The sequence below is a fragment of the Dipodomys merriami genome, unplaced genomic scaffold (assembly GCF_024711535.1).
Source record: "Dipodomys merriami isolate MVZ:Mamm:240054 unplaced genomic scaffold, mDipMer1.0.p SCAF_82, whole genome shotgun sequence".
Taxonomy (NCBI): domain Eukaryota; kingdom Metazoa; phylum Chordata; class Mammalia; order Rodentia; family Heteromyidae; genus Dipodomys; species Dipodomys merriami.
The window spans coordinates 6,110,898-6,128,329 of NW_027206424.1; the positions used below are offsets into that span (position 1 = coordinate 6,110,898).

The 17,432-nt window shown below is 57.6% G+C and overlaps 2 protein-coding genes across 2 annotated transcripts in view; one reads left to right on the plus strand and one right to left on the minus strand.

The window, feature by feature from the left end:
* Positions 1-17,432, plus strand: part of LOC138819842 (scavenger receptor cysteine-rich domain-containing protein SCART1-like) — a 47,899-nt gene that overhangs the window by 11,489 nt on the left and 18,978 nt on the right. The window contains exons 3-6 of the mRNA XM_070011408.1: positions 14,727-15,158; positions 15,980-16,117; positions 16,528-16,773; positions 17,216-17,283. Coding sequence (XP_069867509.1) covers positions 14,727-15,158; positions 15,980-16,117; positions 16,528-16,773; positions 17,216-17,283 — 884 coding nt within the window. The remainder of the gene's footprint in view (positions 1-14,726; positions 15,159-15,979; positions 16,118-16,527; positions 16,774-17,215; positions 17,284-17,432) is intronic.
* On the minus strand, positions 2,461-3,616 carry LOC138819811 (olfactory receptor 6B1-like). Its single transcript, XM_070011358.1, has one exon. The coding sequence runs from the start codon at positions 3,577-3,579 to the stop codon at positions 2,461-2,463; it is 1,119 nt and encodes a 372-aa protein (XP_069867459.1). The 5' UTR covers positions 3,580-3,616.

The following is a 17,432-nucleotide window of genomic DNA, read 5'->3' on the forward strand; positions in this document are numbered from 1 at the left end:
AGGGCAGGGTCCTGCCCGGGGTGGCATGGGCCGGGGAGGAGGGCTTGGGCATCTCTGCTGAGGGCCGGAGAACAGAAGCTGCAGGTGCAGTGGGGCTGAGCACTCGTGTCTACACTGGCCGTGGCTGGGGTCTGTGAAATGGAGGGTGAGAACTCACACTAGGGCTGAAGCAGAGCAGTGACCAGTGGCTGGCGGGGGTCTGCGCTGGGGCAGACTGGCTGTCCCCAGAGCCTCCTCTCTCCACGAGCCCCTGTGCTGTGCCGAGCTTTGAAGTAGCCCTGCCCTTTCCCCTTCAGCTCTTCCCCTTCTCGGGTCCTTTCTCCTCAGTGAAGAGATTGCATCACCATCTCTACCTCTGTGGCTCCCTACTACCACCTCTCTCCTGCCGTGAAGCGTTGGCCATGGCTTCTAATTTTCCCTCCCTCCCAGCAGCCAGTGCCTTGGGAGCCGCCTCTGTTGGTGCCTCCTTGGGCTAGTTCAGCCCTTGCCCTGCATGGTCCTCTCCAGCCCTGGCCTCAGAATGGAAATCTCACCCTGTGTCGGTGACACTTTGGTGGCTCCATGTCTGTGGAAGAGTCAGACCAGCCTTGGGTAAGCAGAGACCCTGGTCACCTGTGCCCTCCCCCCCTCCCCAGGCTCCACTTGCATGAGGACTGACTCACAAGTGCTCCTTGCCCCTAGGAGCGCAGTGGCTGGCCAGGCCTCACTGTGGACAAGCACTGGGCCCGTGTTTGGTGCCAAAGCCAGGCTGTGAGTTCTGGTCCTGGTCTCTGTGGGGCTGGGCAATTCACACCCAGGGCTGGCTTTCATGTGCTTCACCAATGAAGCAGTGCATGGGAGGCCAGTTCTGCCGGTGCTGAGCAGCTCACAGGAGTTTGGTTTAGAAGTATCTCTCTTCTGAAGCGTGATGCATTTCTGCTTTCAGACCTGTCTCCTGGCACATCTGCTCCGTCTCATTCAGTGCGCAGTGCGGGTGGAGATGGGTCTCACAGCTGTCAAGTCTGTGTGGCCTTCACGCCTGAGCTGCCCGCGTCCTGGCCTTGCTCCTCCCTCTCTCGGTTCCTGCAGGCATCTCCCTCAGGACAAACAGCACACAGACAGACGCCATACTAACCTCGGACCACGGGGCACCAGCCTCCCAGGACTTGTGCCTCCATTGGTATCTGCACCCCTGTATCTTCACTCACAGGCCTCTGCTCCGGGCTGGGGCTTGTGCACTTGGAGCCAGCTCTCTGTCATCATGGAGTCGGTTCCGCACAGCTAAGCCCAATACCCAGGCATCGAGGAGGCCTCGGTACCTCTTGTATGCTGTGACAGTCCCGATGGCAAAGCGCAAGACTCCCAAGTGTCCACTGCGCAGGTGGACATGCTAGACGTTGTCAGCAAGGTAGCTCTGGGTCTGCATGCAGCTGCCACTGCAGGCTGGGGTGACGTGGGTCCTCATGATGCCAGGGGCCTGCACACATCACTGGCTTGCTGGCGTGGGCGGGGAGCTGGGGTAATGGTGCAGGCAGGCTAGGCCTCGTAGTTTGTGGAGAAGCAGAGGAAGCAGGCAAGACGAAAGCACTGAACTCTCTCTCTGGTCAACCGCTTGAGTCAGGTTTACGGTCAGCTTGGACACCAGTGGCTTAGGCCTTGGCTGGGCTCAGGGCCTTCTGTAGACACCACCTAGTAGTGGTGCTGGAAACATTTGCCTGGAGGGCAGCCAGAGGTATCTAGAGGTGTCCAGGGCTCTGCGTTTTGTGATCTGGCCATGGAAAGCAGGGGAGGGCCTAAAGGCCGAGGCACTGAGGAGGACTGGAGGGGGCTCCCGGTGGGGGACTGGATGGGGCTCCCAGTGGGGGACTGGACAGGGGCTCCCGGTGGGGGACTGGAGGGGGCTCCTGGTGGGGGACTGGACGGGGCTCCTGGTGGGGGACTGGACAGGGGCTCCCGGTGGGGGACTGGATGGGGCTCCTGGTGGGGGACTGGAGAGGGCTCCCGGTGGGGGACTGGACGGGGGCTCCTGGTGGGGGACTGGGTGGGGCTCCCGGTGGGGGACTGGATGGGGCTCCTGGTGGGGGCCTGACTGTGGCCGGCGCTGGGGCTGGGCTCCAGGCCTCACTGGCTCCGTGGACTCTGGTACTCTGGGGCTGACGTGGACATGTCAGTCTCAGGTGGCTGCGAATCTTGTTTGTTTAGAAGAATTCTTGGTCATTCTCAGTCCTCTCTCCCCTGCCCTTCCTCTTGCTGAGCAATCTCTGCCCCTGCTTGTACCATCTGGATAGCTGGCCCTCAGGAAGGAGGGCCCACGGCAGAGATCACGAGGGCTGGGTGTGAGGATCTGCGTGCTCACGGGTGTGCTGTGCAGGTCAGGGGGTCTCTGTTCTGGTGTCCTCGTCTGCACCCTGGGGTGTCAGTATTTGCCCTGCTCCTGCCAATACGAGCATTAACCGTGGCCAGGTGGGAAGAGCTGCCGGGCTAGCACTGGGGCATCAGGGAGAGCTTGAGAGGCCGGGCCACGTCCACACTTCCGGGGGAGGTGAGTGCCTGGCGGCCGGGTGCTGGAAGCCGGGACTCGGGGGCCAGGGGAGGGTGTGCTGACCCCCCTGGCAGCCCGCCTGGCTCTGGCTGCCAGCCCCGCCGAGGAGGAGGCCCCAGCAGCTGGGCTGCCCTCTGCAGGGCCCGGTGCAAAGCCTGCTTAAACTCCTGGTTCCTCAGACAGTAGATGGCTGGGTTCAGAAGGGGTGTGAGCACGGTGTACACCACGGACACCAGCTTGTTATAGTTGAAGGAGTAGATGGCCCGTGGCCGGGCGTAAATGAAGAGGGAGGCTGAGTAGAAAATCACCACCACGGCCAGGTGTGAGGCGCAGGTGGAGAAGGCCTTCTGCCGGCCGTCGGCGGAAGGGATGCGCAGCACGGTGCTGAGGATGGCCGCGTAGGAGAAGATGGTGAGGAGCAGCGGCCCCAGCAGGATGAGCAGCGCCAGGAGGAAGTCCACCAGCTCTGCCACCGACATGTCGGAGCAGGCCAGGTTCAGCAGTGGGGACACGTCACAGAAGAAGTGGTTCATGATGTTGGGGCCGCAGTACCCCAGGCGGGAGATGAAGAAGACCTTCCCCAGGGAGATGGTGAAACCGGAGAGCCAGGAGCCCGCCGCCAGGAGGCTGCAGAGGCCGGGGCTCATGACGGCCGGGTAGCGCAGGGGGTGGCAGATGGCCACGTAGCGGTCATAGGCCATGACCCCCAGGAGCGAGCACTCGGTGCAGGCCAGCGCCAGGAAGAAGTACAGCTGCGCCATGCAGCCTGGGAAGGAGATGCGGCAGAACCGGGGCGCGGCCAGGCCCAGCAGCACCTTGGGCACCGTGACGGAGATGTACCACACCTCCAGGAAGGACAGGTTGCCCAGGAAGAGGTACATGGGCTTGTGCAAGGAGGGGCTGGAGCGGATCACTGTGACCACGATCAGGTTTTCCGTGATGGTCAGCAGGTAGGCCAGCAGGAACAGCACCAGCAGGGACAGGTGGAGCCCCAGGGAGCCTGGGAAGCCCACCAGGATGAACTCTGTCACCTCTGAGTGGTTGCCCTGAGCAGGCATGGTGCCCAAGCCCTGCCTGGAGACAGAAGAAGGTCAGGGTGAGGCAGGAGGGAAGGCCAGGGCCTCTGGAGACAAACCCCACTTGGGAGCCTGGTGACCCCAGGCTGACCTGGCTGGTTGTGGCATCTAGGCCTGCGTGTTGTCAGAATCAGACCAGTGCTGTGTGTCCCAGAGGGGACACCCTGGCTTGCAAACAGCACTTGGGATGTCCGTGCTGGTCTCTCGTCGCAGTCTGGCCCTTGCTGGGCTCGGCTGTCCACATGGCCGACAGAACAGGTGGACAGGATGGACAGGAACTTGGCCCTGCCTCCCGGCTGCCCCTTCCAGACCCTGTGCAGAGGAGGGGCTGCCTTGCCACGGCCTTTCCTCTCCCTGCCGGCCTGAGCGCTGTAAGCACAGAGCGCGCCAGGCCTTGGCCTCTGGAAATGTGCAGACCCAGCAGAGACCTAGTCCTTCGGAAGGCAGCGCTTTGCCGGCTTTACTGTGCAACCTCAGTCTACTCTCACGGTCTTTCTTCTTGCTTTTTGCTGGTCCTGGGCCTTGAGCTCAGGGCCTGGGCCCTGTCCCTGAGCCTCTCTGTGCTCCAGGCTAGCGCTCTACCACTTGAGCCACAGTGTCACTTACGGCTTCATGCTAGGCGGGCACTCTACCACGGAGCCACCTTCCCAGTCTTTCTAAATAAAACCCAGCCATTTTGCTAAGCATGCTGAGTACTTTTGTGAAGGATGTATTTGGGCAAGGTGGTTGAGGATGACCTTCCAGACTTGTTCTCCACTATTACCTTGTGTCCTGTGTACCTTCAGCCGAGGTGAACGGTGAACAGTACAGACTGCTGTGCTGAGTAGGGACAGTGTCTGCTGTGTGTGGGCAGTGTGTGTCTGCTGTGTGTGGTCAGTGTATGTCCATCTGCTGTGTGTGGTCAGTGTGTGTGTGCTGTGTGTGGGCAGTGTGTGTGTATCTGCTGTGTGTGGTCAGTGTGTGTCTGCTGTGTGTGGTCAGTGTGTGTCTGCTGTGTGTGGTCAGTGTGTGTCTGCTGTGTGTGGTCAGTGTGTGTCTGCTGTGTGTGGTCAGTGTATGTCCATCTGCTGTGTGTGGTCAGTGTGTGTCTGCTGTGTGTGGTCAGTGTGTGTCTGCTGTGTGTGGTCAGTGTGTGTCTGCTGTGTGTGGTCAGTGTATGTCCATCTGCTGTGTGTGGTCAGTGTGTGTCTGTTGTGTGTGGTCAGTGTGTGTCTGCTGTGTGTGGTCAGTGTGTGTCTGCTGTGTGTGGGCAGTGTGTGTGTGTCTGCTGTGTGTGGTCAGTGTGTGTCCATCTGCTGTGTGTGGTCAGTGTGTGTCTGCTGTGTGTGGTCAGTGTGTGTCTGCTGTGTGTGGTCAGTGTATGTCCATCTGCTGTGTGTGGGCAGTGTGTGTCTGCTGTGTGTGGGCAGTGTGTGTGTCTGCTGTGTGTGGTCAGTGTGTGTCTGTTGTGTGTGGGCAGTGTGTGTGTGTCTGTTGTGTGTGGGCAGTGTGTGTCTGCTGTGTGTGGTCAGTGTGTGTCTGCTGTGTGTGGGCAGTGTGTGTGTGTCTGCTGTGTGTGGACAGTGTGTGTCTGCTGTGTGTGGGCAGTGTGTGTCCATCTGCTGTGTGTGGGCAGTATCCTTCTGTGAGGACAGTGTCTGCTGTTACCTGGCCCTCTAGTCCAAGGCCATGTTCTTGGCGAGGAGTCTGAAGTGCAGAGGATATCTGCCCAGGTCCCAGAGTAAGGGAAGGTCAGAGTTTGAGTGCAGCCCTGGCCTGAGCCCCTGCCCTGAGCTCTGCTGCCCTGTGGTCTTCGGAGGGAAATGGAGCTCTCCTGCCACTTACGGAGGCTTTGGCGGCATATGGGGGCCGGGCTGAGGGGCGCGAAGGCGGCTGTGGAGGCTTCTGGGAGCCCCAGGGAGGGCCTGGGGGAAGCTGGTGGGAGCAGGGCAGGAGCCACCCTGCGGAGCCCACCCTGAGAGGGCCCCCGTCCAACGCCCTTCTCAATGGGCAGAGGACAGCGCAGCTCCGAGCATCTGCTACTGCCCAGTCCACGTCCCCCACAGCGAAAGCAAGCAGGTTCTCCACACCCCAATAGCCCCTTGGCTCCAGGCTCAGCTCCAGGGTGAGGATCGGCTCAGCTCCCAGCCAGCAATGCCGTCCTTAGCTCCTTCATGTCCCCACACAGCAGATGGACACACACTGTCCCCACACAGCAGACGGACACACACTGTCCCCACACAGCAGACGGACACACACTGTCCCCACAGCAGACGGACACACACTGTCCCCACACAGCAGACGGACACACACTGTCCCCACACAGCAGACGGACACACACTGTCCACACAGCAGACGGACACACACTGTCCACACACAGCAGACGGACACACACTGTCCACACAGCAGACGGACACACACTGTCCACACAGCAGACGGACACACACTGTCCACACACAGCAGACGGACACACACTGCCCACACACAGCAGACGGACACACACTGTCCACACACAGCAGACGGACACACACTGTCCCCACACAGCAGACGGACACACACTGTCCCCACACAGCAGACGGACACACACTGTCCCCACACAGCAGACGGACACACACTGTCCACACACAGCAGACGGACACACACTGCCCACACACAGCAGACAGACACACACTGTCCACACACAGCAGACAGACACACACTGCCCACACAGCCGACGGACACACTGTCCACACACAGCAGACAGACACACACTGCCCACACAGCCGACACACACTGTCCACACACAGCAGACGGACACACACTGTCCACACACACAGCAGATGGACACACTGTCCACACACAGCAGACGGACACACACTGCCCATACAGCAGACACACACTGTCCACACACAGCAGAAGGACACACACTATCCATACAGCAGACAGACACACTGTCCACACACAGCAGACGGACACATACTGTCCACACACAGCAGACAGACATACACTGTCCACACACAGCAGAAGGACACACACTGTCCACACACAGCAGAAGGACACACACTGCCCACACAGCAGATGGACACACACTGCCCACACACAGCAGACACACACACACTGTTCACACACAGCAGACACACACACTGTCCACACATCTCAGACACACAGTAGACACACACACACACACTGTCTACACACAGCAGACACACAGTAGACACATATACACACTGTCCACACACAGCAGACACACACATACACTGTCCACACACAGCAGACACACACATACACTGTCCACACACAGCAGACACACACACACACTGTTTACACTCAGCAGACACACACTGTTCACATACAGCAGACACACACACACTGTCTACACACAGCAGACACACAGTAGACACACACACTGTTCACACACAGCAGACACACACTGTTCATACCCAGCAAACACACACACACTGTCCACACACAGCAGACACACACTGTTCACACACAGCAGACACACACTGTTCACACACAGCAGACACACACACACACTGTCCACACACAGCAGACACACAGTAGACACACACACACACACACTGTCCACACACAGCAGACACACACACATTGTTCACACACAGCAGACACACACTGTCCACACACAGCAGACATACACTGTCCACACAAAGCAGACACACAGTAGACACACACACACACACTGTTCACACACAGCAGACACACACCATCTCCACACACCAGATGGACACACACACTGTCTACATACAGCAGACACACAGTAGACACACACACACACTGTTCACACACAGCAGACACACATACACTATCCACACACAACAGACACACTGTCTACACACAGCAGACACACAATAGATACACACACACTGTTCACACACACTTCACACACACACACTGTCCACACACAGCAGACACATACACACTGTTCACACACAGCAGACACACACTGTTCACACACAGCAGACACACACACACTGTTCACACATGCACACATGCACACACACACACTGTTCACACACAGCAGACACACACCAGCCCCATACAGCTGTCCCCACCTGTGAGACATACACTGTCTCCACGCTAGCTGTTACAGGATGGAGGAGATGGGCTCTGAGGACAGGGAGGCCCAGCGTTGGCTTCAGGGGTGTCCTGATGAACGGGAGGGATCCAGGGGCTCTGCAGATGCTTGTCCTGACCTTGCCCAACATTTGGGTTCAGTCGGTATCCCAGACCATCAGAGTGGCAAGGGCCTGAGGAGATGTGAGGCCCATCTGACCTGGTGTGCTGGGGCCCCTTGCTGCACCTGATCTCCAGCATTGCTAGCTGCTAGTGTCCGCTAGGAGATGGCTACAGAAATCGAGTCCTGGCCCCTGTCCTGACAGGCCCCGTGAGTCACAACAAGAACCACTGTCCACTGGCTTGGACTGGGAGACACTGCAGAATCACAGGTCTACTTCCAAATGGACACAGTGCTATTTTCCAGGCTTTCCCAAGGACTCAGTGCTGCTCTGGACACAGGGCTCCTATTTTCCAGGCTTTCCCAAGGACTCTGGACACAGATTTGCAGATGGTTTCTTACCTGGAGGAATTTGGAGACCAGGCCCAGACAGGGCTGACTGACTGAGGGCAGAGCCCAGGCTTTGGGGCCCTCTTACTCTGCTTGCTCCTGGAGCCCAGGGCTCAGACAGTGTGCAGTTTGTTCTCGGATAGGATCGTTGACCCTCCAGGTATTCCAACACGGTCAGAACTTGGAGGATGCAAACGCAGATGATCTGTTACCTAGGTGACCCTCTCCCCAGTAAAAGACCCTTTCACGTCAGAGACAGGAACCAATGCCAGAGACAGAGCAGGGGTCTCCTTCAGTATTGCTTCTTGACCTGGGTTGGAGCGTGGGCACTGGGCAGGGCAGATCCCCACACTGTGACAGAGCTCAGGGGGACTTTTGTGCAGGCGGGAGGCTCGTGGGCGGGGCGGGCGCTGGCTGAGGAAGCCGAGGCCCCTCCTGCCCTGTCCTCGGCTGGCTCTCAGCAGCGCCCTCTCCTCGCAGCGAGGACACACGCACTGTGCCTGTGACGTGGGGTGTGGAGGGAACCCCTCCTCCTCAGCAAGGCCAGAGGGCGCGTCATCTGAGGTCCAGGCCCTCTGCCCTCCCCATCCACCGGCATGGCCAGCCCAGTCTTTTACCTCCTCCTTCCCACCAGAGCCCGTCCCCTCGCTGGCTGTGCAGCTGTGTCAGGTGCCCTTCCGGCGCCACACGGTCCCGGGGATGGGAAGTGAGGTGGACACGGGGGGTGGCAGGGTGACAAGGGGTCTTTGGCCCTGAGTTTGCACATTGGCCGCAAGGAACAGCGGAGGACCCCCTGGAGGTGGAGGGAAGCGGTCAGTGTGGCTGTGTTCCCTCTCCAAAGTCAAGTTACGCATCTTCCCATGGTGTGCGTGAGGTCCTTGTGAATCAGGGGTGCCCTAAGTTCCAGACCCTCAGCTGGGGCCTCGGATGTCTGGGGAGTCGGTGGTGCTGTGGTTCCACTCTGCCGCAGGGGTGCGGCAGGAAGGGGGTGCAGCAGGAAGGGGGTGGGGCTTTGGGTAGACCCCTAAAACAGGACGAATCCTGGAGGTATGGAGAGTAAAGGTCCTGCCACTGGCCACGCTCACCTGGCCTGGCCGGTCCCCAGAGTCTGGCACAGAGGGCGCACACCCCAGTCAGCCCCCAGCCCCCAGCCCCCGGCCCCCGGCCCCCAGACCCCGGCCCCCGGCCCCCAGACCCCGGCCCCCGGCCCCCGGCCCCCAGACCCCGGCCCCCGGCCCCCAGACCCCGGCCCCCGGCCCCCGGCCCCCGGCCCCCGGCCCCCGGCCCCCGGCCCCCAGCCCCCGGCCCCCGGCCCCCGGCCCCCGGCCCCCGGCCCCCGGCCCCCAGACCCCGGCCCCCGGCCCCCGGCCCCCAGACCCCGGCCCCCGGCCCCCGGCCCCCGGCCCCCGGCCCCCAGACCCCAGCCCCGGCCCTGCTGCCACAGCCTCTAGGCTCAGCATCCACTGCGCTCTCACGCGTAGCCAAGGGCCCCTTCTGGGAAAGCAAGACGCAGGCCAGGGCGCACTCCCCGACCCAGAGGCCTTGTCCCAGTCGGCACAGGCCAGGGCGCACTCCCCGACCCAGAGGCCTTGTCCCAGTCGGCACAGGCCAGGGCGCACTCCCCGACCCAGAGGCCTTGTCCCAGTCGGCACAGGCCCCAGGGGCTGCCGCGGGCCCTGCCCACTGCAGGCTGCCCGCACCGGCGTCTCCAGTGCCCAGGAAGCTTTACTGCAGCCTCGACTTTCTCTCCTGGCTCCTGAGAAGCAGCAGGGAAATGGCTCCTCTCTTAGGGACAAAGGGCGAGTCCTAGCCCGTGCTTGCGTTGTCTCTACCCTGTCTGTGCCCTTTTGGAGCATTGCACACACATGTCCTACTCACTCTCACTCTGATGAACTCTGGAATGGTGGAAGGGAAGGAATCTAGTTCCCGACCTACCCTCTGCTCCTGTGACTTCCACCCTGCCTTCGGCCGGGGCCACGAGGTACTTCTGCTCCAGCCTCACAGCAGGGGAGGCCACACCTGCCGTGGATTTCCTTAGAGAGCTCCTGTTGAGTAGTGTGCTCCTCCCCCACGGCTCACTTTTAGGGCACTGTCACTTCTCTAGAAGATTGAGTAGCCAGCCCACAAGGGCGGGCATTTCCACCATTCTCTACGTTTTGTCAGTGGGAATGCACACGGCATTCCCATCTTTTATTGGCTGGTTCCTAGACGTCTGGCATTCTTTGGCTTTTTTCTTTTTGCTTATGTGGTGCTGAGGAATCGAACCCTCAGGCATGCAAGGCAAGCACTCTACCACTGAGCCTCCTTCCCAGCCCACGTCTGGCATTCTTGATGCAAAATATGGATTCTGAATCAAAGTAACTTGGATGCCATCTTGGCATCTTGCTATTGATTGTAGACAGGGACTTTCCAGACTCTAGACGTTAGAGAGGACACTCGGACTGCAAAATTGTCATGGGCTCCTGGAAACTCCCGCTTCCTCTAGATAATTGGGGTCCTGATAGTCCCTTATTGTCCCCCTGAATTATCACTTTGTTAGAGTTAAGTGTCCCCACCTAGTCACTTTGCCTATGTATAATCATTTTATTAAGAATAAGTACATTCACTTTGCCTATGTATAACCACTTCATTAGGAATAGTATCGTTACTTAGCTTGCTTTGATTTATGTATGACACTTTTGTTAAGGTTGTTAGTGTAGTAGGAAGACCCCTACTCAGGCAGGCAAGCCCACCTAGTCGTCCGGAGTGACAGAGCCCACCGCAACAAAGTTGTTAATAACGAAGCAACTTTATTGAGAAGGTTCCTACACTGACCGGCCAGGACTGTAGCACAGGCTCAGGAGCTGATACTGCGACCCTGACCAGCCCCCATTTGTTGGTTTTTAAAGGCAAAATCCATGAGGTCGAGCCTGGTCATGCGCAGGTGACCAATGGGATCGTAACACACACAAAGGATTGTATGGTCCTACCAGACCCCACACAGGTGGCCAATAGGCGGAGTTTACCGTAAGCACGTGCAAAAGGCAGAGTTTACTGTAAACACGTGGTGTCAGAGCCAGATTACAACCTATCTGTATTATGGGTCTGTCCTTAACAGAACAATCAAGGTGAGTTAGGTTGTTAGGGGGTGGGGGACCTAGAGGCATTCTTCCCATTCCAAGAACTGGGCTGGTTGGAGCCAAGGTCAAGTTAACCTTGTTCAGAGGTTTTTTTCCCCCTAAAACCCCTAAAACAAAGGCAAAGCCTGGAAGAAGCTGTGCCAGCACGTCTCCTCTCAGGGCCGACGCCAGCTAGAACTGTTCTCCACCAGGCACATGTCGCTGTGTGCTCGCTCTGTTCGGGACTGCTCGCCCTGCTGTCGCCCGCCTTTTAGTAACCACTCCAAATTCCACCTTTTTAATTGTGGCAACCCTGAATCCCGATAACTGAGGTCCCTCACAAAGGGCGAGCTGCTTGGGAGGGCCATTTTGTATGTGTTGCTCTTTGCGACTCAGCTGGTTCCACCTCTGGGCTGCATTCTCCGGTGACTTCTGCTGACTTTCCTGAAGATTTTCCTGATTTTTCCACCCCACTGGCCTGTCTTCAAGCAGTGGTGTTTGGGGCTCTGCGTTCTGACCTGATTTGCTTGTCTTCCTGTTGTCACCTCTGGTGCAGTCGGCCAGAAATGTGAGAGCAGAAAGTGGGGCACCTGTCAGGGCTGAAGACGTTTCCACCTACTGTGAGTTTGCAAAGGTTTGACTTTAGGTTAAAAAATGGGTAGTGAAGACAGACAGACAGACAGACAGACAGACACACACACACCCCATACACACACACCACACACACACCACACACACACACACACACACACACCATACACACACACCACACACCCACACCATACACACACACCACACACCCACACCCACATACACCACACACACACACACCATACACACACACACACACCATACACACACACATACCACACACACACCACACACACACACACACACACCATACACACACACACACCACACACACACACACACCACACACACATACCACACACACACACACAACATACACACACACCACACACCCACACCCACACACACCACACACACACACACCACACACACCACACACACACACCATACACACACACACACCACACACACACACACCATACACACACACACACCACACACACCACACACACCACACACACACACACACACCACACACACACCACACACACACACACACACCACACACACACCACACACACATTTGCATTTATTTGCATCTATCAGACAGACTAATTCCCCCTTGTTTTCAGTGTTGTAAATCATACTGATGGGTTTTCTAATGTCAACTTTTCTAAATTCAGCTTTGTGCTCCTGGCAGACCCAGGAGGCAGGCACACAATGCTGGGCCTGGAATGCTCTTTGTGGAAAGTTTTCTTTCCTTAAAAATAGTGCTGGTGGCTCACGCCTGTCATCCTAGCTATTCAAGAGGCTGAGATTTGAGGATCAGGGTTCAAAGCCAGCCGGGGCAGGAAGGCCCATGAAACTCTTATCTCCAGTGAACCATCAGAAAGCTGGAAGTGGTGCTGTATCTCAAGTGGTAGAGCGCTAGCCTTGAGCTGAAGAGCTGAGGGACAGCGCCCAGGCCCAGAGTTCAGGCCCCACAACCGGACCCAAATAAAACCAAAAAAACAAAACAAAACAAAAGTGTGTGGTGCTTTGATATACATATGTATGCTGGAATGATTGCCAAAATCGAGTCAGTTAAGATGCCCAGCAATTCACCTAATTTTGTTTCTGTGGTAAAAGAATGTGAAATCTTTTCTATTAGCCTGGTTTTTAGTATACAATACAATATACTGACACTAGTTCTCTGCTACACATTTAATCTTAAACTTGCCTTCTTTTGACCTACTTCCCTCTGTTTTCTTCCCACAATTTAATTTTGTTTCTTTGTATTTAACATTTTATATTTTTATATTTAATATTTCATATTGTGCACTATTTGTCATTATGTGTCTGATTTATTTAATGCGATATTCTCTAGGGCTGTCGATTATTACATGTGATCATTTCTCCTCTCCTCCTTCATCCTCTTCCTCCTTCCATCTTCTATTTTTTTAAGTATTGAGGTTTGAACTCAGGGCTGGGTACTTGTCAGGCAGTGGCTCTACCACTTGAGCTACCCACTCAACCCTTTTTACATTGGAGATATATAGTTCTAGTACCAAAGCTTGAACCAAGGGCCTAGTGCTTGCTTTTATTTTTTTTTTTTTTTCATGACTGACACTCAACGTGGGTCACATCTCCAGCCTGGCATTTTACTGGTTAATAAAAGACGGAGTCTTGGTTCTGCCTGGGCTAACTCTGAACCTTAATCCTCCAGGTCTCAGCCTCTTGAGTGCCTTGAGTTGAAGTGTGGACAACTGGCTGTTGGCACTTTGGGTGTTGAGTTCACGCTCAGGCCAGCCTGAACTATAATCTTCCTACTTGTATTTCCTACTTGTGAGGCTGGGATTAAAAGGCTAACATTCTTCTTTATCCATATCTGTTTTCATATCTATATGTATAGCCAAAAAAGCATTTCCTGTGTCATTCATGTGCTAATGGACATGCATGTGCAATGAAAAGAGGGTCATGGGTCTTTGACATACGACAGTTTCCTTTGGGTACTGTGTCGGATTTTTCATCAGTCCATTTGTTTCTGGGCCAGGAATAGAGCTCATAGGGAGGGTAAGGGCAACTCTGGAGCCTAGCTCATGGTGCCAGAGAGCAGAGAGAAAGACAGAGGCACAGGACAGCACAGTCTCAAAGGCACCCCTAGCACCCTACTTCCTGCGAGGCCCCGCCAGCGAAAGATTCCATAGTCTTCCCAAGTCGCAGCACTAGCGGGAGATGAAGGACCACGCCTTCAGCAGCGAGTCTCTTGGAGACATTTCCTTAAAACCACACTAGATATGTATCTAGCTGTGGCATAACTGGAGCCCATGGGATTTCCAGTCTTTTGAGTACCCTCCTTACTACTTTTCACAATAGCTGGATCTACCCATGTGCCAGTGATGCCGAGGGCAGCTGAGATGCCCTCTGCTGGGCTTCTCCCTCTGAGAACACGCTCTGGCGCCTGACACAGGGCTTCTCTGTGCGTGTCCTGCAGAGTCCGTGGCACTGAGGCTTCGAGGCAGTAGCAGAGGCTGTGCTGGGTGGCTGGACGTGCTGTGCAATGGGTCCTGGGGTGCTGTGTGCAGCAATGCCCTCCGGGATGTCTCCATGACTGTCATCTGCAGGCAGCTGGCGTGCGGGGACCGGGGCTGGCTGGAGAGCAGGCCCCCCCCTCCGGCAGGCTCAGGCATCTCCTGGGTCGACAGAATTGAGTGCTCCACTCTGTGGCAGTGTCCCTCCTCGCCCTGGCGCCCTCAGTCCTGTGCCCCAGGAGAGGAGCTCAGGTGGGTGCTGTGGTCTCAGAGGTGCCGTGGAAGGCTGTGTGTCTGCTAGAGCCCAGGCCCTGCCCGTGGGTCATGGTGGCCCACAGCTGGATTCTGTGGAGTTCCTGGGCATGTACGCTCTGTGTCTTCCCACAGGACAGTCACAGGCAGTACCACAGGCCTCAACTGCTCATCCCCACTCGTCAGTCTGCCTCCCAGTTGCCTTGCGTATCCAGATGCAACGCCACCTTAACCTCACATCTCCTTCCAGAGGAGGGCGCTCTGCGGGCGATCGGGGGCCCCGACGGGGCTGCTCCGGGCGCGTGGAACTCTGGCACGCGGGCTCCTGGGGCACCGTGTGCGACGACTCCTGGGACCTGGCGGATGCGGACGTCGCGTGCCGCCAGCTGGGCTGCGGCCGGGCCGTGGAGGCCGCGCCGGGGGCCGCCTTCGGCCCGGGCGCGGGGCCCGTGTGGCTGGACGAGGTGGGCTGCCGGGGCAGCGAGGCGTCCCTGTGGCGCTGCCCCGCGGAGCCGTGGGGACGCGGAGACTGCACCCACAAGGAGGACGCGGGCGTGCGGTGCTCAGGTGAGGGCCAGGGGCGAGTTTGGGGTGATCCTACCTTCTGCTCAGCCAGATCTCCTCGCCTGGGCCATGAGGCAGAGGCTCTGCTGGGGAGGACAGCGCAGATGCCTGTGCTGCCCTGTGGGGCACAGGCCCGTGCTGCTGAGGGCAGTTGATGCCTTCCCGCCAGCATTTCTCCTGTAGGTGCCACGGCACTGGGTAGGCGACTTGTTCTCACGCCCATTCTCCTGCCCCGCAGTGCCTAGCGGGCCTGAGGTGGATCTCAGCTCTGCCCAGTGCTGGGCACCTGTGGAATCCGGGCCCGTCATCTCTTCTTTAGCTGGTCTGGCCCTTTAGGGATGGCTGCCCAGCCTACGTTGGCAATGCTTTTTCCTGTCCCTGGGGGGACAGAGGCCCCAGCTCTCCGGCAGCTACTTCTTAGGTCTTTCCCTTGCTGACTGCGGGGTCCAGCACATTTGGATGTCACAGCTCACGTCCAACACGGAGCTGAGGAGGGCAGTGACCACAGTGAGACCCTGGGGCCCATACCAGGTCCCACCGCACCCTGCCTTAGTCCACACAGCGAGATTCTCTCACCGGGACTTTCCAAGGAGCCTCCCTGGGGTCCTTCCACCCACGGTCTCTGCAGGCCCACTTGGGAACTTCCACCTAGATGCTCTTACACGGGCCCTTCGCACCAGCAGGTTGGCTCTCTGCCTGGGGCCATGTCTGGGCAGATGTCTGGAGGCCTTGTGGGTGCCCCGCCCCTTCCTGAGGGGCTGAGGGTCACAAAGCCCTGGGCAGTTCAGGCACACAGGAGGCCCCGCCTCTCTCTGTGCCCACAGCCCCTTCTTCAGCTCCTCTGCCTGTGCATTCGGTCTGGACTCTGCCTGAGATCTCCTGCCTGGTCCTTGGCTGCTCTCTGGCCCTGACCCTCCTGGGCCTGGGTGCTCTGTGGTGCCGAGGCAGAGCTGCCAGCATGGGTATGTGACGACTCAGAGGGGGAGAAACTCTGAGACCACGGCCACAGCAGGGCCTCTCTGCTCTGGTCCCTGCCGTGTGTACTAGCTAGTCTCCAGGCCAGCCGCAAGTGGGTGGGCTTCTTTGCATGCCTGAGCTGTTGGGAGAAGAGTCCCTTCTTCTTCTGAGATAGGCTGGATGAAGAGATGTTGTCTTCTCAGGGTTCTGGAAATATTTGTCTGCCACCCAACCCCTTCATTATCGCTCAGGAATGAGTGTCGTGCCTGTACCAGCCATCTCTCCCTAGGACACAGCCTGTGTGCCCAGCAGTAAGGGGTTCATCTGTCTCAGCACCCATGGGGGATACAGGGCCAGGGAGGGCTCCACCTGCAGGAGGGCTTTGCCTCAGGTGGTTCTGGTGTGGCGTTTGCAGGTTCTGGAATGTCTGGGCACTTGCCATCAGAAGGTATCTACGAGCACATTGAAGCCGTTTCTGTGGAGAAGAAGCAAGAGGAGCCCACAGTGTCCAGAGACCTGGTGCAGGAGCAGGATTATGACGATGTGGGAGACCCAGAGGAAGACTCTGGAGAGGAGGAGGAGGAGGAGGAGGAGGAGGAGGAGGAGGAGGAAGAGGAGGAGGAGGACAGGGCCTTCCTGAGCCCGGCGGGTGTGCACCTCTGTGCCCTGGGGTCCGTGGCTCTCCTCCTGCTGTACTGTTCTCATGCGGGGAGCTCTGCTCTGGCTGGCACCTATATTTAAAGAATCAGCGTTGCTTTTCTGTGTCCCTGAGCCTCAATCCCATCTCTGGCCTAGGGCATTTTGCCCTTAAAGCTGCTCCGTAGGCTAGAGTCTTGTGACAGGCAGACTTTGGGCTTTGGTTTCCTTTTGAGCTCTTTCATACGTGCCCAGAGGGTTCTCAAGCACCTTCTGGAGGGACCCTGGTGCACAGAGGCTGGGGAGGCGGTGTCAGTGTGAGAAGCGATCTCACGGCCACCTGCCCGGTCCTGTGCAGCTGTCTGTCCCTCGGTGTCTTCACTCTGCAGAGGGAAAGCAGGGCTGAGGATGCCGGGCACTCTGGGCAGTCCCTGGAGGTGACCGGATATGTCTCTTGTCAAACACAGATGGGGCTCCTGACAGCCTTGGTCCTGATGCTCAGACCAGCACAGAAGATCTTGGCACGGGCCAGCATGTGATGACCCCGCACTGACCTCAGGGGACATGAGCCTGTCCAGAGCATGGTATAAAGGAACCCAGGAGACCGGGACCTTCCTCCTTCTCATTCTTTAAACATGGTATTAAGCTCCTTTGGAGCTCATCCCTCCATCTGTCCACCCACCC